This window comes from Oenanthe melanoleuca, chromosome 2 (genome assembly GCF_029582105.1).
Source record: "Oenanthe melanoleuca isolate GR-GAL-2019-014 chromosome 2, OMel1.0, whole genome shotgun sequence".
NCBI lineage: Eukaryota > Metazoa > Chordata > Aves > Passeriformes > Muscicapidae > Oenanthe > Oenanthe melanoleuca.
This window is the reverse complement of record NC_079335.1, coordinates 124,590,887-124,615,075: the sequence shown is the minus strand read 5'-3', so window position 1 is coordinate 124,615,075 and position 24,189 is coordinate 124,590,887. Positions and strand designations below refer to the sequence as shown.

At 39.9% G+C, this 24,189-nt stretch overlaps 1 protein-coding gene across 11 annotated transcripts in view; it reads left to right on the top strand.

Moving 5' to 3' along the window:
- The window catches only part of DYNC1I1 (dynein cytoplasmic 1 intermediate chain 1), a 182,837-nt gene that overhangs the window by 26,403 nt on the left and 132,245 nt on the right, over positions 1-24,189 (top strand). For 6 of the 11 annotated variants that reach the window (XM_056486193.1, XM_056486190.1, XM_056486188.1 and 3 more), the window contains exons 5-6: positions 12,676-12,735; positions 16,696-16,811. In XM_056486193.1, coding sequence (XP_056342168.1) covers positions 12,676-12,735; positions 16,696-16,811 — 176 coding nt within the window. The remainder of the gene's footprint in view (positions 1-12,675; positions 12,736-16,695; positions 16,812-24,189) is intronic. The other 5 variants (XM_056486198.1, XM_056486195.1, XM_056486199.1 and 2 more) reach the window with 1 other exon arrangement.

Genomic DNA, 24,189 nt, shown 5'->3' with positions numbered 1-24,189 from the left:
ATGCCCATGGAGAGGTATGTTCTGCTACTCAGCATACCTTAGGCATTGGTAAATTTTGTCTTTGCAGCACTCACAGCCATGAATTTTGGGTTTGTGTTGTCTGAGGAGGTGCACAAGGACAAACCTTGCACAGTGCCTCAGAGCCAGGCAGTGCAGTATGAGGTTTTGTGGCTGAGCAGCTCCCTGGACAGACCTTGTATCCTGCTCAGGTAGGATCCATCTGCACTTGGCATGTCAACCCCACATGAGAGAGCAGAATTGCACCTGTGCTGGGAGGAGCTGCTGCTGTGGCTGGGCGGCTTCCAGGGCTCACACCAGCCTGCCTTGGTGTGTATCCTGTGTTCCCTGTAGGGAACAGGGGATCCTGTGTTCAACTGGCATGTTCAGGGAGGAGTTCCATTTGGGGACCAAGGTGTGAGTTATCTCTGTGGCCCTTTTTGTATCCTTCACTGCTCCTATGTGCTCCTATCAGGGAACATCCTAAATGTTCTCAGCTAGCTTCACTTTCCTATGGTGGTAGGTTTGTGAGTAGCATCTCATTTATTGTGAATTGTGTTTGTGTGAGTGTGTGTGTGTGTGTGTCCAGTGGGGTCCCATGTGTGCAGCACTTCCTGCTGTGCATTGGGGAACATGAGAATCCCATTAGGCTGGGTGTAAGGTTTCCTACCTTCCTTCTGCTCAGTGAACTGCACCAGGCTCAGCTGTCTTAGGTGTGTAAAGGTTAATGGTTGCCCTTCTTTCTGCAAGAATTTTAGCTGTGCTCTTTTGCTTTCTAACTTTATTTTACTGTGCATAAGTTTAGGTACCTGATTATTTTGTGGGCTCACATAAAGACAAAGACAATCTTCTGGTGGCTTATTTCAGAGGATGGCTATTTCAAAATGATGCTTTGTCTGCTGTAAAATAATGTAAGCTGGATTATTTTGTACTGTTTCTCTCATAGCCCATTGGACTGTGCTGTGGATTTGTTTGGCTATTGTTACTCATTATTGTTCATATTTGGATTAGGGTACAATGTAATACTTGGATTAAATGGTTCCTACCTGATTTATGTTGTTGTTCCTTTGATATCACAGGTTTTGAAAGAAGTTTTATGTGCTGAAATTGATTAACTTCCTTCAGTCTATGAAGTGTACTTGCAGTAAAGCAGGGTTAGCCCTTCTTTGGATGAAGCTCTAAATATTTAATGAAAATTCCTGTGAGAATGAGTTTCAGAATTGCATTAGGTAGCAAAGAAAACAAAAAATAAAGGAAAACTGGATTTCTCAAAGAGATTTTGTAGCAGTGATATGCTGGAGAAGTTAGATCACTCTGGAGTCCTGATTGTTTCATCATCACTAGTTTTTTAATTCTGCCTAAAATACATTAAATGAGAAGTCCTAGAAATAGAACAGCTGTCAGCAATGCTGGAGCACTTTTCTCTGAGGAGCAGCATCACCTTTGGCTTTGGCTTATGGCATGGTTTTGTCCACTACATCAGTTCCTCTTGCAGTCACTGTGACCTCTGAATGTTCCCAGTTGTATTTCAGAATATAGCAGCAGCTGTCACATTAGGTTGGATGTCCTTACTGATGTAGAGTTGAGAGCACGTCTTCTCTCTCATTCTGTTTTGAAGTTTGCTGACAGTATTACTCTGCATTTGTGTATGTTTTCATCAGGTGTGATTCTGTGTTCCTTCGTCTACCATGGCCACTTTGAGCCATTTTGTTATAAAAAGAAATACACTGGGATATGTTTTCTTTCAATGTATTGATGTTCACTGCATTGGCCCAGTGCAGGAAGAAACAGATGTGATTCCAGTTCTTTTTCTCTGCAGCATATTGTTTGTTCATTTTTTTAAATAATAGGTTTTCTGATTTATAATGCAGCATCTAAACACACACACTAGTCTTGTGTTAATCCCACATACTTCATGTTTGACTGTCAAACAAACATTTCATGTTTTTCTGATACACAATCAAAAGGAAAGAGAGAGCTATGGAGTAGCTGGGTACCAAATGAGTCAAAGCATGTCATTATTTTACAGTTTTGTATTTAATCTTGCTCACTGTCAGTAAGAAAAAAAAAGAAAAAAGTTTCTCTAGCCCAGTGTGTTCTTACTACATAATACTTAAATTCAGAAAGATACTTTTTGTTCGATGATTTCTCATGACTACATCTACATATCATCAAAATGTTTGAGTTCTGTCCTTTATTCCTGAAAAATCAGACTTGGCAGCTCAGTTTTAATTTTCAAACAGTTTCTTACCAAGAACAGTAGTATAAGGCATCAACAAGCTGAAGAAAGGATATCAGAATGTCATTCTCTCTTTTAAGTGTCTACTTTGCTGTTTGATGAGACAGATAAAGAAGGCAAAAGAAGGTGGATTCTGGTCTCTATTTTACTTGTACAGGAAGGTTGGATTATTGTAATAGATCACTTTTAATAGTCCATACAGCATATTTCCTATCTTCTCTTTAGCTGCAGAAAACATCTTTCTCAGACATTAGCAAAACCATGTTTCTATAGGATCTGCTAAAACCACTGCCAACAGAACCGTGTTGCCTTGGGCTTAGCTACTTTTTCATTAAGAAAATGCATTTGACAGGTTCTGTGCAATGATGCTCTTTCATCACTGCCACTCAGCTTTGAATTACCAGCATTTCATTGTGTTACCACTTTCAGAAATGACAGGGATCCTTCTTCACTTGTTCCAGGACCAGTGGGCCTGTGATGTATTGCCTCAGGAGCAGCAGCTGGAACAGTTATTAGTAGTGGATTGCTTTCTTTGTGGTGCTTTTTTGTAAGACCAATTTATATGTACAAAATGCTTTCTAAATGGCTGCTTTAGTGGCATACTTAATTCATAAATGGGCTGAGCCAAAGGGAAGTACAGAACAATGTAAAGATTCTAAGGGAGCTACAGGAAAGACTGAGGGAAAATAACTATTTCATGGAAAACTTTGCTAGCATGGTGTTTTATTCAGACAAAGAAGGATTGTAGCCCAGGGACTGTTGTGTAGCCTTTCACAGAGTCAAGAGAAGTTTTCTGCTTGGTGGCTGGAGATAAACAGGATAGCCTCTGGGATGCTGTGTTGCCAGTCTGTTTCAGTGGCTTTGGGCTTGGTATGGGGTGTGCACCATTACATGGTAGGACAGAAATTAATAACACCCAGCTGTTACATTTTTTTCCATTTAATTTACCACAACTCCATTGTCAGGATTGCTTGGCACACGTTTCATTTTACAGTTTCCAGCAGACTTAGAGGCCAAATGGTGCCTTAAGCCTTCTCAACCTGAATGGTGATGTTTTCTGTGAAGCTGTGACAGTGTTAGCCTCCTCCCCTTGCCTGGGGGATCCCTGGCTGTCTCTGCTGTCTTTGGCCTAGGAACTCTTCTGCTTTTTAAAGTGATGCTGCAGTCTCTCACACTTCCAACATCAGCCTGTTTGCAGGATAGCCATGGGGGGCTGTGTTGGGCTGTTTGCACATCATAACTTGCCCTGCATATGTTAGGATGCAAGGCTGGCAGATTTCTTACATTTTTTTCCTTCCTTTTCACCCTGCACAAGAAGAACCACAATCCTTCTCCTCTACATTCAATTAATATTTAACCCTAGATAGCTAAAGCCTCTCCCTGCCAGTTTTTTTGGTGGTTTGATTTTGGTTTTTTTTTAGTCCATAAACAGAAGCAGACACCTTAGGGACTGATATTTGGCAGTTGCTTTCAAGTGTCTGTATATCTGACCTAGAAAGTAGGGAGTGTTTTTCAGTGTGTGCCAGTTACAAGGTCTGAATGGTCCATATTAATTAGAATCATCTGCAATCCTTTTAGCATGTGTGCCTCTGGCATCATTAAAGATTTTCATGCTTTCCTTCCTAAAGGATTGATAGAGTTCAGTCCTCCAGATCTTTGATTATTCTTCTCATTAGCAAACATCTCCATGCTATAAATCAAAGGAGAAGGAAAGATTGCCATTCCCAGGGTGCTTATAAAATGCCTTGGAAACCTGAGCCCCAGCTGCATCCAGAAGAAAATAATATTAATGTATAAAGCCCCACTTAACCATTTAGGTTATCAGCCCAGCTACAGTTAGTTCTCTTTAGTTATTTACAGGCATATCATCATATATTTAGTCAGACAGTCAGATGATTTTAGGGACTAAAACACTAATCCTCTTAAAACAAAACAACTTACTTGCTAAGGCCAGCTCAGCTTAACAGTTCTCTTGCACTGAATTTCATCTTGATTTAATTAAATTGTGTAAGATCACCTCCTATGTTAAACTGTTTAACATAGTTAAACTCATACAGTTAGTGCATATTGGTGCTTTCTACTTCTCTAGCCTATTAAAAAGATTTAGGAAATTTCCATTCACAATTTTGTTTTGTTTGGAAAAATTAAAAGATTCAATGAGTAACTATTTCAGTAATGAAATTTTTAGGATTTTTCTTCAAATATATTAAGTGGGAATTGCTGCTCCTGGTGAGATATTGCTATTTTTTTTTAATTTTATTTTTTCCCCCAAGGAGTTTTGAAACAGTCTAAGTAGGCCATGTAAAATTTTCCATAAGCAGAACCTATGAAAATGAATGGTTTTCCATTTAGTAGGTTTTGATTCATAAATTTTAGATGTATTTATTTACTTTAATAGTTCAAACGAAAAAAATACTTTCTGAGCTGGTCTCTTAAATGTCAGATCATTGGGTCATGAAAACTTTTGACATTTTGACTGTTAATGTGAAAAAATTTTGATAACTCTCAGACAAGGAGTTCTTGTTTCAACCCTAATTGTAGCAAAAAATCTCATCCCCTTTTGGAATGATTTTGCTTTTTCTACCACAAAACAAATTGTATAAAGGAAGGGAAATGCTAGCCCTTCTTCCAGCTAGTAGTTACTGGATTTTAGTGCCAAAGCAAAATGGAAAATTTGCTGAAATCTTTCGCTTTCCTCTTCACCTGAATAATACCAGACCTAAAAGTTGTAGGTTCCAACCTTCGTGTTACCTCTTTGATTCCTCTGAGAGATTGCCTTGCCTAGATTGGACTATTAAATATGATTTTGTCTTTTATGCAACTGTACCCAAATCCCCTTGAAGTTTATAAGAAAACTTTCCTCATATGCATATCCATGGAGTCTGGATCAAAGACTCCTAAAGTGAGTACTGAAGTTCCTTTCAAGCATTTGCACAAGCTGATAGCATATAAAACTTCTCCTGCCAAGTTCTTTCTTTACATTTGTGTTCGTTTGAGTTGTGTTTTGCTGCACAGAGTTACTCTTGGAATGAAAACCAAGACAAAAATAGTGTTTGAAAAAAGGAATTTTCAGGGTTTGCTAAGGGAATAAAGCAACTTGTGCCTTGCACCCAAACCTGTTTTTTATTCCTGCACTTTCAAAATGACCATTGTGGTATCTGGCACTCAGAGTGAATCTGTGTCAGTTCTAACTATTTGACCTCCTGTCCTCACAGACCCAGCCTGCTGCCCACAGTGCCCCTCCTGATAAACCAGCATAAATTTGCAGACTAAGATTTCTGTAGCTATAGAATATAAAGTGTGAGTATGATATTTCCAGGAGAGCTGTATTGCAGACCTGAATCAAAGGACAAGCTTCAAATATGGGATAAGTTCAGCAGATTGGATGAATTAAATTTCGGATTTAACTGGTGGAATTCTGTGAAATGGGAATCAGCAGGGTGTTGGCCCTGTGATATGTCCTTATCATTGCAGGCTTGCCAGAATTGTTCATCCTGATTTAGAAGTCAAATTGTATTTAAAAACTATTAAATCCGTTCTTCAGCATAGACTCAAGAAGAATTTTGAAATATACATGTGTTTTAAATATTATTTGTCTGTTATTTTTCATAAATATACCTTAAAAAAAAAGTAGTGTTTTAAACTCATGCCATTCTGAAAAGGGCTCTTATGGTTAACAGGCAGCTGAAAGACAGTGCTGTGCTCTCAGGGAGGTCAGAGTTGCTCTTTTTATTGGTGAAGACTGGAAGTCAGAGGTGTCAGCCTGCTTGGAAGTGTAAATGAAAACCCAAGCAAAACCTTCTGGCTGTGCTCCAGTAGCAGTGCCAAGCTCCTTGTTTTCTCAATGTATTTTATTTTATGATTAGCAGCAGCAGCCCAGTCTGAGCACAAGAACATACACTGAAGTCAGAGCAGACTTCTGCTCCACGAGCACAAGTGAGCATCATGTTGAGAGGCACAAATCCTCCCTAACTGCCCATTGCCATCTTGCTCATAGAGTGCTTCAGAAAACAAGCAGCACAAGGAAGGTATTTTCTTTTTGCCAATCCTTTCAAAGTGGAACAGATCTGCAAAACAGAGCACAGATGGCAGCAGAATAGTGGCTTAGATGCAAACCATCCATTGAGGCAAGTGGTACTTTTCCATCTCTGACTAGTAGCTTCTTTTTTTTAATATAGTTTTGGAGACAAACTTCAAGTGTACAAAAAATATCAGAAAGTGAAAATCACAGTGAAGAGAATTAAAATTATAAAAAATGTAGAGAGAAAGGAATAAAAACAAATGGCTTATCTGTGCACACGTATTTAAACTTCTGCAGTAATTTCTCATCAACAGTTTCTTAGTTCAGATTTTCTATTTAATCAGCAGCAAGTTAGGAGCTTTGGACAAACTGACACAATGAACTAGGTAGAACTCTTTAAAGTATCTAAATAATTATGCAGCCTTAAATTAATTCTGGCAATACTCAGACTTTTTTTAAAAAAAGGGTCTAGATATATGGTAGATTACACATTGAAACTGCAAATACTACTGGATTGCAATTTACTGACAATATTTGGTATCATATTTTAAAAATGCATTCATTCACATCTTAGCATTTAGCATTTTATTCTGTTGGTGATTTGAAAGAGGTCTCTTATCTCACAGTTGTTATGTCCAGTATTTTTTAAGGTTGTATGAATTGGGTGTAACATATTTTTCAATGTGCCATCAGTATGAAGGTGCAGAGTTCCTAATGTAAGCAATTCTGAATCATTTGGAAATTGTAATCTAGGGTTAAAATTGTGGTTTTAAACATAAGGCTCCTCCTTACATCAAAGTCAGAAGTAAGAATTGTGTTCTCTCCAGTTTTGGGCTTATTGGTTAGCTTCTTTTTCCTAATTCACTTATTTTGCTAGCTGCATTTGAAGTTAGAAGAAAAGAAAGCATGAAGGAGACTGAAGCCTGCAGGCTGTCAAGTAGCAGCTGATGCTTTGTTATCTATTTCTCGGCAGATCCAAGTGAGTGAACAGTAAAAATACCAACCACCTCTAATAGCTACTCACAATTGGAGTCTAAGTTGGGTGCTTGGAAGTGCTGCATGGTGCAACCACCTGCCTTTCTGTTTGTATGGAAAGAGTCTGTGATAATGTTTCATTGGTGGAGCCCTTAATTTAGGTGCCTGAAGATTGTATAAATACCCCCTGCGACATCAGGGTTGCCTGCCACAGATGGGGAGAGTGGGGCTAGTCACAATCACATCATTTTAGAAATATTGCTCTGGTAAGCAAAGGTGCCTTGAGGATAGGTGAGTCCATATGCTCTGGGTGAGTCCCACCATTTCAGGTCTCTTTGCTCCAGTTTAGTAACAGTCTATGCTCTGCTTAGTGGATTGGCCTTTAATCACTGAAAAACCCTGGCAGAGCCTAATCTGTGGAGTCATGGCACAGTTTGCCACTGAGTTTTAGGGTTAGGAGGGCATTGCTGTTTCCCATATGAAGGGTTATTTTGGGACACTGTTGTTGCTGCAAGGAGAGATGCTTGGTTTGGGCCCTGTCATATCTAATGGTGTTTCATTAGGGACACATGTGGATATCTGAGTTCAGGAGACACCTCAGGTCTCAGAACACTGTCAGTGCAGTTTCCTCCTGCTCTGGAGAGCACAACAGCTCTTGGTGACAGGAGATGCCAGAATATGGTGTTTGCTTTCCTCCAGTTCTGCTGGAGGTGTGATTTGCAGTGCTGCAAAGAGGTTTCTGCTCTACAAGAAGCCCCTGGGAAGGCAGAGTTTGCTGTTATTCCTGTGAGGAGCCTTTTTTGCCAAAGCTTGGATTTTCAGGCCTGGCTGCTCTTGACCTGGGAAGGGGAGTGGGGGAGAAAAGAAGTCATGCAGAACACATGTTCTGCAGCATCAGCAACAGATGAGGGAGGATTTGATTGTGGCTGCAGGGGAGCCAAGTCAGAACTAAGCTGCCAGTATGTTGCATATGGAAAGTGTTGGATTGCAGCACTTACCCAGAGCCAAATTCTACTGTGATGTGACCTTGATTGCAGATATTAAATATCATTTTATGATGGCAGATTATTAAGTGTATGTATTGGAACTGATGCCTTTTGTGTTTCATACACGTCTGCTAAGGCCAGACCCAGAGTTGCTTAAATCAGCTGAGAAGTTCTCATGGATTCCAGACAGTTTTAGGTGTCAGAATCAATGTTTCATCAATGCATTCTGATATTGGGAATTTTCCAAAAGGTTTCAAGTGTTTTATTTTATTTTTGGTTTATTTATTTTAGTCTTTTCCACATTTTTAATCTACATAATTGACATTATGCAATCAGAATAAAATCTTCTGGATGTAAGGCTATGCAGAGCATTGTAACATATGGCAGTGCCTGTTTTTCCATGGTAATAATAATAATGTTACAGAAAAGGGAATGCTTCTGTTCAAATTCCTCCCACCTGAAATTTTGCAGCAGTTCTCTGACCTTTTAGAATTGCTCTCTGAATATTTTCCCAATGCTTTGGACTTGAATTCAGAAGAGATAAGTGTTTTACCATCCAATCCTTTAGTAAATGTATGACATCTGGGTCTCTTCCTCCTGTTGGAGTCTTTCTTCAGGTTATTAAAAGATGATGTGTCAAAGTTATCTGTTACTTCTTCAGTAGTAAGAGCTGAAACAGCACCAGCATTAATACTGTCCTAAATTTGAGAAAAAAATAGGTTATTGAGATGCCTATCTAAAGAAAGAGAGTGAAAGCAGATCAGTTTAAAGAGAAATAATAACACTTGTACCTTGTCTTCTTAGTGCAACATCTAACAGCCCTCATTCCCTTTGTGCTCCTTTAGAACAATCTGTTATTTAGTAATACAGTTTTTTACCCTTCAGTGAGCCAGGGTCAGCTGGTGTGCACTGAACATGTAAAGAGGGATGGACCATGACACAGGGCTATTGTTTGCCACTGTGTGGGAGACTGATAGAGCACCCTGCTCTGAAACAATGTTGGGTAGAACTGATTGAAATAGTGTCAGTGCTCTTGGGGTGGGGGAAACTGATCTGGCTTAGCCCTGACTGTGCTGTTCAGTGAGTTTCCAGGGGTCCTTGCCATCACTGTGTCAGTCCCTTCACCCATGGGAGGAGTCTGCAGGACTGGGAGCACTACTTTTTTCTGCTTGTCTAATGCTCCTCTCTTTCCCCATAAAAATGTTAACTAAAAGGTTTTTGTGTCAAAATCCATTGAATCCCTTTAGGGGAATCCTGACCCACTCATGCACTCTGAAAGGTCCAGGGTGGGAACACCTCAGCCTGGCTGCTGACTCCTAGGCCATGCACTTTCCTCAGGGTCTGTGACATTCCTTCTCCACCTCTGTCTCTGGGTGACTTAAGTTAAGCTATTGCAGTTTTCTTTTATGAAGAAGCTAGAAAGAAAAAAAGAACAACAGCACCTAATCCTTTTACTCATGAAGAAGCATCTGGAGGAGGAACTCGTGCATTAGTTGGAAAAAACTGGCAACTGCTTTTCTGCTGAGATCCAGTGGCATTTTAAAATCACCTCTGAGGAGTGTCCACAGGAGAACAAGTGTAATTGTGATGCTCATCCATAGATTAGCTTTAATTTTCTAGTCAGGATGACAGCACAGGCTATTCAACATCATTTTTGGGTTGCTAAACCTCAAAGAATCTATTCCTTTCTTTTTTGATGTTATTGCCATGGAAACTGGCTAAATTACAGGTCCAGATTACATCTTTACTGTTCACTCATTTTCATTTTGATCTGATGACATTCTTCAGGTGCCAGGAAGAGACAAAGAACAAATCAACAGTGTTCCTTGAAACAGTCACTCCCTGTGCTCTCCAGCCTCTACTACCTGAGTGTAGCCACTTGTGTTCTGTCTCCCAGGGCAAGAGACTTGAAACCTGAGGATTTGTTAGCTGCAGCCTCATTTTCTGTGATAGCATTGCTTGGCCAAGCAGATTGAGAACTTCCTCATCTATTTCTCACACCTGTGCAAGTGGTAACACAGCACTGCACAGTGGAGCACAAATCTGGGAAATGCTTTGCAGATGCATTAAAGCTGTTGAAACCAGATATAATTAGGAGTCAAGGAGAATTGCTATTAAAAGTAGGTATCAGTGTCCAGAGTGGTGAAGGCTGTATGTGAGAACCCAGATAACAAATATTAAAGGGAAGAACACCTCTATTCATGTCTGCATGTGATGGCCCAAACCATAAGTGTTGCTCTTCTCATATTTTTGGGATTTGAGTGCTGTCTTGAATGTGGGAGATCTCTAATTTATTTTTTTTCAGCATTTTTATCTGGGTTATTAGGTAGAGGTGCCCTCTCTTGTGACCTGGCCTGGATTCCTGGAGGTGGAACATAGTCACCATACTTCTAGAGACCTGTTGCAAGCTTTTGCTTTAATCAGATTATAATGGTGTTCTTTCTGATGAAATAGCCTTTATCTTCCTACAAATCCTGTAGGTTTGAAAGTGAATGTTGGAGGGAGGAAACTGAAATGAGTTACATGTATATTCTCTTAAGAGTTTGGAAAACCTGTATGTGAATGTATTAGTAGCCCTTAGGCAGCAGTAAAATTAGAAACTGGCTCTTATATAGCAAGTCCTAATATGTGCAAATGACCTTGGTGACATTACAAGAGTAATCTTTACACAGACAGCATTTTTAGTGGAGTATCTATAATGCATTAGTCATTGATGTCTTTGCCTTGCATCAGGCATTCAGATCTTATGTCCATTTTCCACTGTACTTACACTGCAGTCAAGTTGCAAGGGAAAAATCTGTTCTTTATTTCTGTATTATTTTATCTCTGACCTTTTGTAATACAGTTTCATTTTGGAGAAGCTTTTCTTTGTCAGTATAGTCTTTTATCCTGATAAATGTTGCTATGGATCATAAGAAGTTGAGGGAAATGAGTGCCCTTATGTTGCATGAGAAAGCAGCTTTGCATTATGGTTTTTCATTCTTTTTGTATGCACAAGGTGTTGAGATTGATTCTTTTTCATTCTGGAATTCTGAGACAAGGGTGAGGACATGCCTTTGTCTCTCCAGAGAGTGAGTTAACATTGGTAATAGAATGGGTGAGTTTACTAAGGACAAGAGGTAGAATAATTATTTGGCTTTAATAGGTCTATTTCTGAACTAATTCAGTACCTTGTTAGTTTATATGAGTGATTCATTGGCAGAGTTTTCTATTGCTGCAGAAAGACTTGTGCATATTGACCACAGCTGATTATATGGCAGGTTTTGGCTGAACCTGATAATAATATTTTATGATCTTTATATCCTCAGAATTTGTATTCAAAAGAAATTAGGGGAGTTTTTGTCAACTGTCATTATCCAGCATGTCTTCATGAAGACTTGCTTAGTGAAGGAGCACTTTCCTTTGCTTTAGCCTCTGCTAGTGATAGCAGTGCATAATCTGGTATTCATACTGCAGGAAAAGGTGCTCAGGAGCCAGTAATGTGCTGCTGATTCTGTCATGGATTCCAGCAGTTTTCTTGCATATAAGATGTGGCTTCCTGAGTGTGGAAAAATAAAATAAAATTAAGAGACAGGGAAGGAGCAGGTATTTTTGAAATGTTGGCCTTGATATGTCAGTTTTTGCATTTCTAAATTGGAGGATTCTGAATATTTCACAAGACTCTTTGAAGGCTGTGTGAGTGTTTGCAAGGTGTTTTAGAGCTGGTTTCATGGAAAACTGTACTGCAGAGCAAGGGGCAGCATCTCCACTTCAGACCACACCTGGAACATTTGTACATTTGGTGACAGCCTCATCTGACAGCAGTCCATAAGAGATTGTCATAGATCTGATTCTCTCAGGTGTATTTTTGCCCTCTTTCCCAGGAATTTTATCAGGAGGAAAAGAAGAGGAATTTGTTTCTTTGTCCCAGATGCCCCCAGAGTATGTCAGAGCTGGGATCAGTCTGCCATTTGTTGTCATATGCACTATGTGATGTTCCTGCCCAGAGCAGTGTTGTACAGGATGGATTATTGTCTGACTAGGAGTGTGTGAAGGGGTAAACTCTTCAGTGGAGTTCATGGCAAGTGCTCAGTCTACCTTATCACAAAAACATAAATAAATTGTGTCTGCAGATTTTACAAATTACTGTGGATCCATCGACCTAAGTTAAAGAGTTAGACTTTTTCAGGAAAAAGAAAAAAACCCAACCCCATGTGTAATTAATCAATATGCAACAGCAAATCCAGCTTCTTTCCTCTGTTTATCAATAATATGTGGTTTCAGTAAATTGCCTGCCCTGTCTCAGTTTGACATACAAACCCTGTTTGACATATGGTGGCTGTGGCTTGCACCTGGAGGTTGAATGTACAACATAGAGCATGTAACTAAGAGATGGGGTTGTGTTCATCCTTTCAGTTAATTCTGTGTGTTCTTTTTTTTCCCTCCCCTTCGTGCTGCACGGCTGATTACCACCCTAGGACCCTGCAATGGGACACAGACCCCTCAGTGCTGCAACTCCAGTCTGACTCTGAACTTGGGTATATGTCAGCTCTTTTTGTTATCATTTCTTTGCAAGAATTATGTTGAAAATGCTTCCTAGTTGAGCTGGTTGTGTGTGATTTTCATTTGCTTTTGTGACTCAAAAAGACCATAATTTGTTTCATTTTTTTTTTAGTTTCATATATAAGAAGCTTCACCAAAGTCATCTTTGTGGGAAAAAAAACCCCTGCTATTTAAACCAGCTTATGAGAAGATAAATTGCTGTTTCTGTTGGCTGAAACACAATATAAATAACTATTTCATTTCAGATGAAATGTTATTATTGTGGCAGATGTGTGCATGTATAGTTACATTGATCTCGTTTGTACCTGTTGGTTCAGATTGTTCTCTGAATCCTTTGCAAGATACTTTTCCCCCTCCTTTCTGCCTGCTATAGTTACACTGTTCCCACATGCAGTAACAATGTCCCCTTGTCCCTTGGGAGCTGTGTATGTGTTTAAAATTCTGCACTTAAGAGTGATTACAGTTCTAGAATAATTGCCATCTTAGTTGAGTTCAGGCCTATGAAGCTTTTAAAAAATTGTCATTTAGCTAAATTTGATGTTTTATGGTTTGGGATGGAACTTCTTTACCCCATACAAGTGAAAAAAATATAGTTAATTTAAACAATGTACAAATGTTTGCCTGCAGAGGTATTTAGGATAACCTGTTCTTCTAAAAGGGTGGGTAGCAGTACCTCATGTTTTTCAGAGCATGAGTCATAGATGAAACCAAATCACTACACTGAAAAATTTGCTCTACCAGTGAACAGGGTTGCCTGTTTTGAGTTTCCAGGCAAGTGTCTCGTGCTTTTACTTGTTCATGTGCTGCTTCATTCACCATTCTGTAAGAAAAACAACTTCCCTTCAGCTGCTGATTGACAGTGCTCCCAGCTGCAGTTAGTGTGTTAGGTCTATTCACATGAAAGATCCAGAAGGTAGGCATCCAGAGAGCTTTCCAAACAGAAATATTCTCCATATCTAGAACTCCTAGGAATGTTTGTAGTTTACACATGAATGTGACTTCAAATAGGTCACACTTCTACAGCTTTACCTGGGCTGTACCAAAAAGATAGAGGTTTTATAGCTTTTTTAACCTACAGAAGCCTTTTAGAAATCCCAGCTGCTTTTTTTACAGAAGTTTGGATTAAAAGATGAGGACTCCTAGGATCAAGGTTTATCAAACAGCTGTGCAAGGCAAGTTCCTTTATCTTACTCATGAAAAGATAGCTCTGTATGTAGCTATTCAATCATTTACTAGTGGTCAGTGCAAAGACAGAAAAGAAGCATGCCAAAGAGCAAATCCACAGGGATAAATTTTAATGGAAGTCTTGCCCCTTTTGAAAAAAACTGTCTTCAAACCCAAGGCAGAGTTAAACTCTCCTCTGGTGTCCTGAGACTAGAGAAAATAAAACACAACAAAACCAATGCAAAAGAAATCCCACAGTGAGCAATTAAATGATGTGTGTCACAAAACACTTCTAGCAGATACATCTTTCTTATGATACCTATGGACAGAAGAATCAGTTTGAGTGCATGAGTTTTAGTCACTATCCTCCTACTGACATCCCACTGGCAGTTTGGAAAGGAATCCTTCAATGCTCATGTGCTCTCTAAGGTGAATATCCATGGAGTTTATGAGCACCTCAGATAAAAAATGGGGATGAGAAAACAGTAAACTATTTAGTGTTGCCCTAAAAAGAATTAGAGACTATAACATTACAGCATGTATTTGGTAGAGTCCAGATATTGAAAGGATGCTCCAGTTGTTGCTGAGTGCTTGGGACCAAAGGCCAGGCACACTTTTAGTAGCATGAGAACAATTAGAGGTGGCTTGACAAAGGCAAATAGCAATAAACAGATCACAATCCTTCAGATGAAGAAGGATCTCCCAGTCTTGACCAGTAATTACAGGATATGGGTGGCACAAGGCATTTGCACAGGCACCAGCCTGTTCAAACTGCTGGATTGGAAGTGTTTTGGATGAAGAGTTCCATGCATTGTCTCAGCACAGCTCACTTCTGGGACACAGTGGGCAGAGAGGTTCAATCCACCCAACTAGCAGTTAAATCCAGCTCTCCATAGGGTCAGGTTCCCCATCCTCAGGCACTCCAGGAGATACAGAGTGACCTCATGTGAAACTGGTTTAGAATTCAGTGAGGTTCTAATTAGGTCCAGATTAGACACATAATTAATTAGGGATTATACTTAACCAATTCCACTCTCAAGAGAGTCTCTCAATGCAAAGGGTTAAGAACCTCAGTAAATGGAAAGAGTAGCCTGGGGCAGCAGGGGACTGGTTACACAGGGAAGTCAAACTGACCAAGTACATTGTACAGATTGCACATCTGGTGCTGATGTACAGCAGTGGAAAAAGCTGATGTACAGGGAGGGAAAAGCATGTGAGAGTTTGCTAGGGTGAGATATTTATTAAAGATTGAATTCACACAGACCATAGGTTAAAGCACCTACAAAATGTAAGACTACTAAAATTTTAGTAGCTGAAAAAACTTTTCTGCCACCACTAAAGAGGTAGAAGTTTTTCTGTAGAAATTGTAGATTTTGTTCATATTACCAAAGTCAGAGATAGTTCTAAGGGGGGAGACTTCTTAATTTTTCTTCTTTGAAAAGAGGAGAGACTCAGAGTTACAAGTGTTTCTGCTCTAGTGGTTTGTTGCACAATACAGCTGATTTGTACTGATTACCTGCTGAATGTAATTGCAGTCAGCTTAATAACAACCCAGACAGTAAAACAGATTAGAAAAAAATATAGCTGATGCAGCTGAAAAGTTCAGTAGGTGTTACCCAATGATGACAGTTTCCTTTTTAGACTCCTGTTTCCTTTCAGATATCAATCCTAATTGAATACCTAAACCACTGTAAATTAATTAGATCAAGACCCCTGTGACTTCTGTTCTTCTGACAATCTGGAAAATGAAGAGGATATGGATAATGTGTAATAATTTTCTGCCTTTTCAAATTTTTCTCTTCCAAGTTGAGAAACATTGTGTCCAGGAGTCTATTTCCATAAGTACACAAGCATGCTCACACTTGTTGATTTAGGTAACTGGCCTTATTTAGTTCATTTATTTATTATGTTTGCATTATTTCTTTGCTGAAAGTTGACATTTTTTTCTGGTAAAACACTTCCAAGTAACCATTTTTATATTATTCACTCTCTACCAACAGTCAAATAACATTCAGGACATAAATTGATTTATTTTCCCAATGCTGAGTGAACTGTGCACACCTAAAAGTGTGCTCAGATGTCTCTCTTCTTTTTCCCTTACCCACTTACAGTTAGTTTGCTTCACAGATTTATTTCATATGGTTTATTTAAAGTAATGGAAGTAGACAAAATAGAAGACTATACTTTCTCTGCTCCAGTTCCAGTATTCTAGCTCTCATCCAGCCTTTGCATTAGGACTCCACTTATCATAAACCTACTTCAGTGCCACAATTAACAACTCCTGTGGAAGGGAGAGAATGTCCCTCTTTATGGAAATTACCCACCTTGCCAGTTAAAGACTCTGTTATTGCTCCCAGCTGAACATTTGGCAGTCTAATCCATCCTGGTTTGCACTCACTGTACCCTTTCCACAACTGTGTTTCCTAGGCTGAGGATGAACTCCTGTGAGCAGACAGAACATCATAATAATGATGGTGTGAAAGAGGATTTTGTTGCATGTTAAGAGGGACACAGGCAGGCCATTTCTCTCTTATTTGCAGTCCCTCTCAGCAGCATGATCTAGAGGTTCAACAACTGCACTTTATTACAACAAATGGTTCCCAGGTTAATTTTCTTCACTGCAATGAGGTACTTCTCATGCATACTGTGTTGTGTTTCGTCTTAACAAACACTGAAGTATCTCTATCCTGCTCCTAACAGCAAACATTTGTTCCTGCTGCTGATTTACATTTAACATGGCTGACCTTTTGATGTTGTGAATTCCACCTTAGGCGCAGACTGCACAAGCTGGGGGTGTCAAAGATCACCCAGGTGGATTTCCTACCTCGGGAGGTGGTGTCCTACTCCAAGGAGACACAGACACCTCTGGCCACACATCAGTCTGAAGGTAAGATTTATGTCTTCTTTAAAAAAAAATTAATAGGAAATTTGCATCTGAGATAAAGAATGTAATAAAAATAATAGTAAGTCATAACATAGCTGCTTATCATGTATTTTCTGCAAGCCAGCTATTGTTTATGTGATTAATGGCTGTTCTGATGAGAATAATTATAAAAATCACTTTAAATGCAGGTGGAACCAAACTACTACTGATTTACAATGGGTTGTGCTTAGATAGCAGTTTAATGGGAACATTTAAAAAAATAAATCATTATGAATATAATAAAAATTGCACTTTATTCAATTTTTTAATGCTTTCTCAAGGAAGTTATAAATTCTGTGCTTTGTAAAGAGGCAGAGTTGGAAAGTTTCCCGTGGTTGTTTGGTCAGGGTAATTGTGTCCCTGCTGTAGGTGAAGTAGGGGAGAAGTTGCAGCCTAGCTCCATGTACTGAAAAAGGAGGTTTGCATACTTTGGTGTGGACAGCCTTTCTTTCTCTCTGCTGACATCCTGCTGTACTCATGGAGCTGTTTGTTGGCTGTTTGGCTCTCTTGTTGATAAGTGAACACACAGAGTGGCAGGGGGCTGCTGATCTGCAAGTGTTGTACCACAGAATGCTGATTGCAGGTCAGTGGTGCCATTTAAACTGAATGCAGAACTGCACATTAGCCTGATGTTATCTATGCACTGGAACAAAGTGGATAGAAGAGGAAAAATTCACAGCAGTCTTGGCCATAATATTTACTGTTAACAATGAAGGATCAAGAAAAGTTCAACAACTGAGTAATTTTTTGCAGAAGATGGTGTAGAACTTTACCAGGCTTCATTCAGAGAAGAAAAATACTCAAGTAAGTTCAGTAGGTGGTGGTGATAAATCTGTCTAAATATAAATTACTGTCAGGGAAAATAGAGTGATAAGCTTGGCCAGCTTGGTTTCTTTTTTTTTGACAACTGAGTTACCAGCTCTGCCTTAAGAAGCAGAAATAGAAATTGCTGAGCTACATTTTCTGGAACACAAGTTTCCCTGGTCATCTATGGATTGAAATAGTGCCTTCAAACACAGACAGTCCTTTTGCTTGGATGATGCTTCTTGAGCAGCATGTCCAGAGAGCTTTGCCTGCTCATAGGGAGAAGCTGTCTCAGAAGCCTCCCTGGGTCAATCCAGCTCATCTCTGCTTGTCTCTCTGTGGGCTGCTGAAGCCTTGAGAAAATGAGTTTTGCCCCTGAGTCTTTGTCTTCTTTGCTTAAGACTGGTTGATGCTCAACCCTGGAGTATTATCATGAATCCATTGTGAGATCAGATGGAGAGGGTGTCATTCCTCTCTGACACATGGAATTTATCCAGTGCAAGAATCTATGGATATGGGGAATTTAAGACATGGTTTTGTGTTTGCCTTCCTCAGACCTATGACTCCAGCACGCATGAGCTCAATTGCCTTTCTGAAAAGGACAGGCTCACTTAAGGAAGAATCTTCTTTCAGTAAGATCTTGCTTTTTTGCCAAGGGGCTCTTCAACTATTACAAAAGCCTTTTCTTGCTAAGGAGAAGGACAATCTCCTACCCTTCAAAGAAAAAACCCCAAATAACAGTGTGATGGAGCCTGGCAATCAGGACAATGAGCAGAGAGGCAGTGTGGTTTGAATTGGTCCTTCCAGCACAGAGGAAAGTCACTTGTTCCTCATTTGTGTGAAAGAAGATAAGTGCAAACATAGAACATCATGCACTTTAAACTGTCTGGGCCAGAACTGTGATGGAAGAGGTCAAACACATGGGTTTGGTGACTGGCTTTATTTTTCCTACTCTCTGTCATCACAGCCAAGGAAGAAACATCAACAATAGTGATGTTTTCCGTATTGAAACACAGAGGAAATATCACCCAGTCTCTTCCTTCAGAGTTGGGAGGGAAAGTGTAACTTACATTTCCTTTCCAATCTGCTGCTGGGGAATTCTCTGCATATAACTTGGATATGATTATGGATGTGCATCAGTGAAGAAGATTCAGGAAATTTTGGTTATTTTGTTGAGAGGCTTTTTAATTGAAATTCTGTAGGGGATAAATAATCACTGTGATTTTGGTCTCCAAGGTCTGATGGAAATGAATTCCGAGGTTTCCAATCTCCCAAGCTTCTTTATTAATGCTGAGCCCTTCACACTGTCAGTCTAAACATGAACAGTAGAGAGAGATTCCTCAGGAGAGCAGCTTAAAGAAGAAGTCCCTACACTGTTTCTATGCATTCATGTAATAAAATATAGCCATTATCTTTTCAAGATAATTTGTTCAGCCATTACTACTGTTATGGGCTCAGTTATTTTGCATCTGAAGCTTTAGGGTTTGAGAATAGAAAACAAGAAACTTATTTACTTGGATGAGTCTGACTGCAGTGTTTGGAATTCACTTTTCACTGCCTGCCTTGAATAGTGAAAATGTTAAAATGCAGAATTTTAGGATGAGATTTTCCCATACTTGTTTCTTGTTTGGAAGACAATTAATGAAGAGTGGAAAGATGGGTGGAAATATGGGTGAAAAGAGGACTTTGACTCCATTCAAAGTTCTTCAGCTTTTTCAAAATATCCCATCAGGTTTTCTGCATTTGCTTCTCTAGAGAGCAAGAAAGAAAGTCTGATGTACTTCAAACCTACTCTGTTCTGGAGCTCAGTGGATGTTCTTTGTGGTAATGGCTATTGCCCACCAAGCCTTATAAAACTGGAAAAGGAAGGGTTCACTCTGATAAGTCCATGTGGTGCCAGAGAGCCAGATGCTATGTGCACTGAAGTCTAAGCTTGTCAGCTACTAATTTTAGAAGAAATAGTGTGGCATTATTCTTCACTGTATAAAAAACAGATTACCTCCTCTTTTCAGAACAGGTAATTTGCTTTATTTCAGAGGAATAATGACATGTCATTTCCCCCACCAACTCTATTATTTAGGGAGATGTGTATATGCATCATTCAATCCTTTGATCACAAGTACCTAATTCTTTTGCTTTATTTAGGTCACAGTCAGCTTCAGCCTTTTCTTCCTTGCAGGATGATTTCAAAAACACACAAATCTTGGCTCTGGAGCCTGAGAAAAAAAAAACATGCTCTTTCCTTTCCCTCTCCTCCTTCTATAATTAAACTTGAATTCAGGTATTTGTAGGGATTGAGAGAAATTTTACTTGGGCTGTTTTTTCCATTCTGGAGTTGATTAAGACCTAGACCATGCCAAATATATTTTGAGAGGTCTCTGGGACCTCATTGTGCAGAGGCTCTAACATGACCTCAGGCATGGCAGCCCCATGTAGCCCTCAATGATTGGACCCTCCAAAGCACTGCAGACCCCCTGTTTGCTAAAGGTGCACCTGGGAGGAAACAGAAAAGCCCTGGCCTGGCCTCTGCCAGGGTCCCTCCCTGCTGCACAGCAGTGGGCTGGGCTCAGTGTGACTGCCTGCAGTCCACCTTTTCAGACAGGAAAACAGTCTGCTCATCCAGGCTCTGCTAGATGCCTGCCTCATCTCCAGTTTGCTTTTCTGCTCTTTAATGGTCCAGGAGGTAAAATCTCAGAGAAGGGAGATATTCCTCTGATCTGGGTCCCTCAGAAACTGAAGGCTGCAAGAAGGAGAAATTCTGTGAGTTTTCTGGCTTTGCTATCCGGTGTCAGGAGTGTTGTTATTCCTGTTTTTGAAGTAGAAACTACATCAATAAAATAAGATTCTCTCACATTCTGGCTTGACAGTCTGTCACTGCAAATAGGTTAGTCAGAAATGCATGCCTGAAAGGGTAGGTCCTGTGTCCAAGAGAATATCTGACTTTCTAAAACCATGGAATTCATATGCACTTCATCAGTTTATCATCTTCAACAGATGTTTGCTCATGGGGGAAAAACAAATGATCTGCCATACTCACCTCCTGAGGAGGACAACCTCATCCTACATCACAAATGTAGCCCAGTTCTGGCAAAGAACACAACTGAGACCTGTCATCCATCTGTTTATCTGACATTTTCAAACACTAAGGGCATTTTGACTACTATAGAAAAAAGAAAAATAAGCTCTCTACTCCATCTGGAAGTAGGCTGGAATGAGGTGGGAAAATGGAGCTGGAGCTCCAGAGGCTGGGTTGGGTTCTGTGTGTGTCTGACAGTGCGATTCTCTGAACTAAGGTTCCTTTTTAAGGTTTCCTTAAAAATTTACCCTTTTTTAAGCAGTGAGGGAAGGGAGGGGAATTCTGCTCACAGTCAGGCTCATGAGACACCTGAGTTCAGGTGTCTGTGTGTGATACCAAATGTTGGGTACCTACTGCAAGCAATACTGAACTAAAACTCTCTAGGTGCCACTGATTGCATCAGCTAATTCCTCACTGACAAACTTGATAAGAGAGCACTTTCTATGGCCATATTTACTTAGGTTTGTCATTACTGGGCAGAATGTACATGTCTAAGATGCATTGGCATCATGTGAGGCCTGTGGCCTCTTTGAGTTTTGGTAATTGGATGGGAAGTTATCTGTGACTAGGACTGACAAGCTACAGTGCTGTGAAAGCAAGTCAGGCCTCTGGAATTTTATCATTTCCATGATAAAATCCATGGAAAAACCTATTTATACTTTTCTTGTCAAGGTCTGAGATTTCCAGGTTTAATGAGTGAGGAGATCTGTGTCTGTACATGCTTTAGGACACTGTGCAGCAGACCTCTAGCCCAGCAAACTCTGCCCCAGCCCTGCTGTGCCTTGCTGTGCCTGACTGTAGCTCAGCTTTAGCTTTGTGAATGCACACTGTGCTTTGGAAAAGCCAGTCCCAGAACTAAGTGAAATCATACTTGAGCTTTCCCATGGCCAATCTGGCCAGACTCATGGATCAGAAGCTTTAAGATAAAGAGCTTATTTTGGCTTTTCCCTCCAGAGAATTTTAAGCTCAGCTCCAGTCTGAAAAGGACAAGTCTGGACCCAAGAATAGCTTTGAGCGCCTCATTTAATGGGAAATGCAGATGCACATTTGTGCATTACCATGCATGCAACTTATGTGTCAGGATACATGATAATGTGTGATGGAAAGTGGACATAACCAGGGGGAAAGCAAAGACCTTCTGTTGTAAGACAAAAAGAGGTGATGAAAAGCAAAACTAGGGTAGAAATCACTACTAAAAGGAGAAGATAACCTAAAGATAAATCAGTGGTAAAGAAGAGAGACTTTTTTAAAGACAGAGCCTTAGGATTTGTACTAATGGACATTAATTTTGTAATAATGTTTTCTAATTTTGTAAAATATTGTGCTCCATCCTAAGCAGTACCATGTATCACTAGATGTTCTTAGTTAGCTGTAAAAATCCAGTTTGTCTTTTCAGATTGCAATCCAGCAGAGTTGTACCATGGATCTCAATAGCTGGCATAAGCACTCTGATTCACCATGGCTTTGTTTGATTAAAACAGCAAAGCTTAATTTGTACTGTTGTACCAGACTGTTCAAGATGGGATGAGATAGAATGAAGCACTGCAAAGATTTGAGGCATTGTATTGTGTAGCAGTCTCTCAATAATTCCTCTTTCTTCCTGCCACAACTTTATCACCTTTTCTAAATAACAAAGTTTTCAAAGTGGATTTTAATTTTTTTTTTTTTTTTATAAATTTGACATAAAAATCTTTGAAATGCATTCAGGCAGCGCTCTCTGGTGGTGCAGCCGTGAAGTGCCGCGCCTGAGGAGCGCTGGCGGGGGGGGAATGCAGGGATGCTGGAGTCACCCGAGGAACAGCACTCCTTTTGTCCAAGGCAGGAATTATGCACAACAGAAGGTGCTTGATGTGTATGAATGAGATGTATGAATGAGCTGATGAAAAAAGTGTGAGAAGAGACCAAGGCATTACACAGAAATTGGGGGGGAAAATTACATTATTTAGAAATGTTCAAAAGCCTTAGAAAATCAGTCACAGGTATTCAGGGCAATAATACACTAGTGAAATCAGGTGCAAACCCTTGTTATTGCTAATCCCTTTTTGAATTACAATAGTAAAGTACCATTTGTTAAGATATATATATTCCAGAACAGCCACAACAGACAGCTGCCAGGTGTGGTAGGTCTGTATTCCACTCCTGTATTCCACTCCTAGCAAGCTACAGACACTGGATGTATGAAGCCTCTGAAGGCTTTCTTCACCATCTGGCTTATGATAACTTTATGTGTTACAGAATTAGAATATAGAATATTGGCTTTAGAAATGTGTTTCTCTGGTTTTTGTTGTACAGAAAAATGTATTTGACACTTGTAAGGATTTCTTCTTGGAGGAAGAATGAAGAGGCCACAGTCTGGTCATGGATATTTTGGTGTTTGAGTGCAGAAAGAGACATCAAATATCTGTTCTCCTAAAATATGTAACAGGCTTGGGCTCAAGCAGGATTTCTGCAAGACTGTCACAGTCAATTTCTAAAAGGTGGCCTAACAGTATATTAATCAGCAGTCATATTTCAGTATTAGCTCCCATTCCCTGTTTCTCTTCCCAGGTTTTCTCTAAAGAGTTCTGGAAAAGTGTTTTTCTCAAGATGGTTCTCAGATAGTCTTATGCAGAGAGCCCTTTTAATGCTAAACTGTTTTGAGCAAGCAGATCTGGCAATTTATTAAGCATCAGTAATTCTCAGGGAATTATCTACTAAGAACTGGTTTAACAGAGAGAAGATTGCCTCTGGTCACACACAGTTGGAGGTCTGAATAAAGAAAACTCCTTAGAGATCTTAGACTTTTTCTTGATCATTTCATTACACAGGGATCAAGTAACTTGACTCTTTGCAGCTCCTCCACAACCTTAATAAAATTTTAGGCAGGTCTCCTGAAAACCAGGCACATGCACGTAGGAATTCCTTGCTCCAAAGTGTCCCTGACTTTCTGCAGACTCTGGTTTCTTTTGCACAAGGTAGCTCTGCATTAAATGCAAGCCAAGAAAGTATATCTGGTAATTCTTTATGAGGGTGGGGAGGGAAAAGCAGACTTGTCACTGCTGAGCTGTGCTTTCTCTAAACCATTCAGGCAACAAAAGATGAGGAACAAACCAAAGCTTAACTACCTTCTTGATGAAACAAGGAACCAGTTTTTGGCCTTTGCTGCCTTGGAGGGGGCTGTTGTGCAATTTTGTTCTGTGCATGGAAACAATACTGCCTCAGAGCTTTTGCAGCCTTCTTGGAGAAGGACTATGCTATCCCACCCCTCCTTGTGCCTTCTCCATCCTAATGGGTGATCCTTGCTCTCTGCTTTTAAGCGAGTCCCATCCTCCACCCAGGAGACGGGAAACTGTTTGCCTCAAGAATAATCCAAAAAACACTGTAGTCAGTCTCCTTGTGTGGAAACCAACTGGCTCCTTTAGTTGCAGTGGGAAATAATGTAATTGAATGAGATCCTGGTACATCTGGTGTTGTTTGATGGAA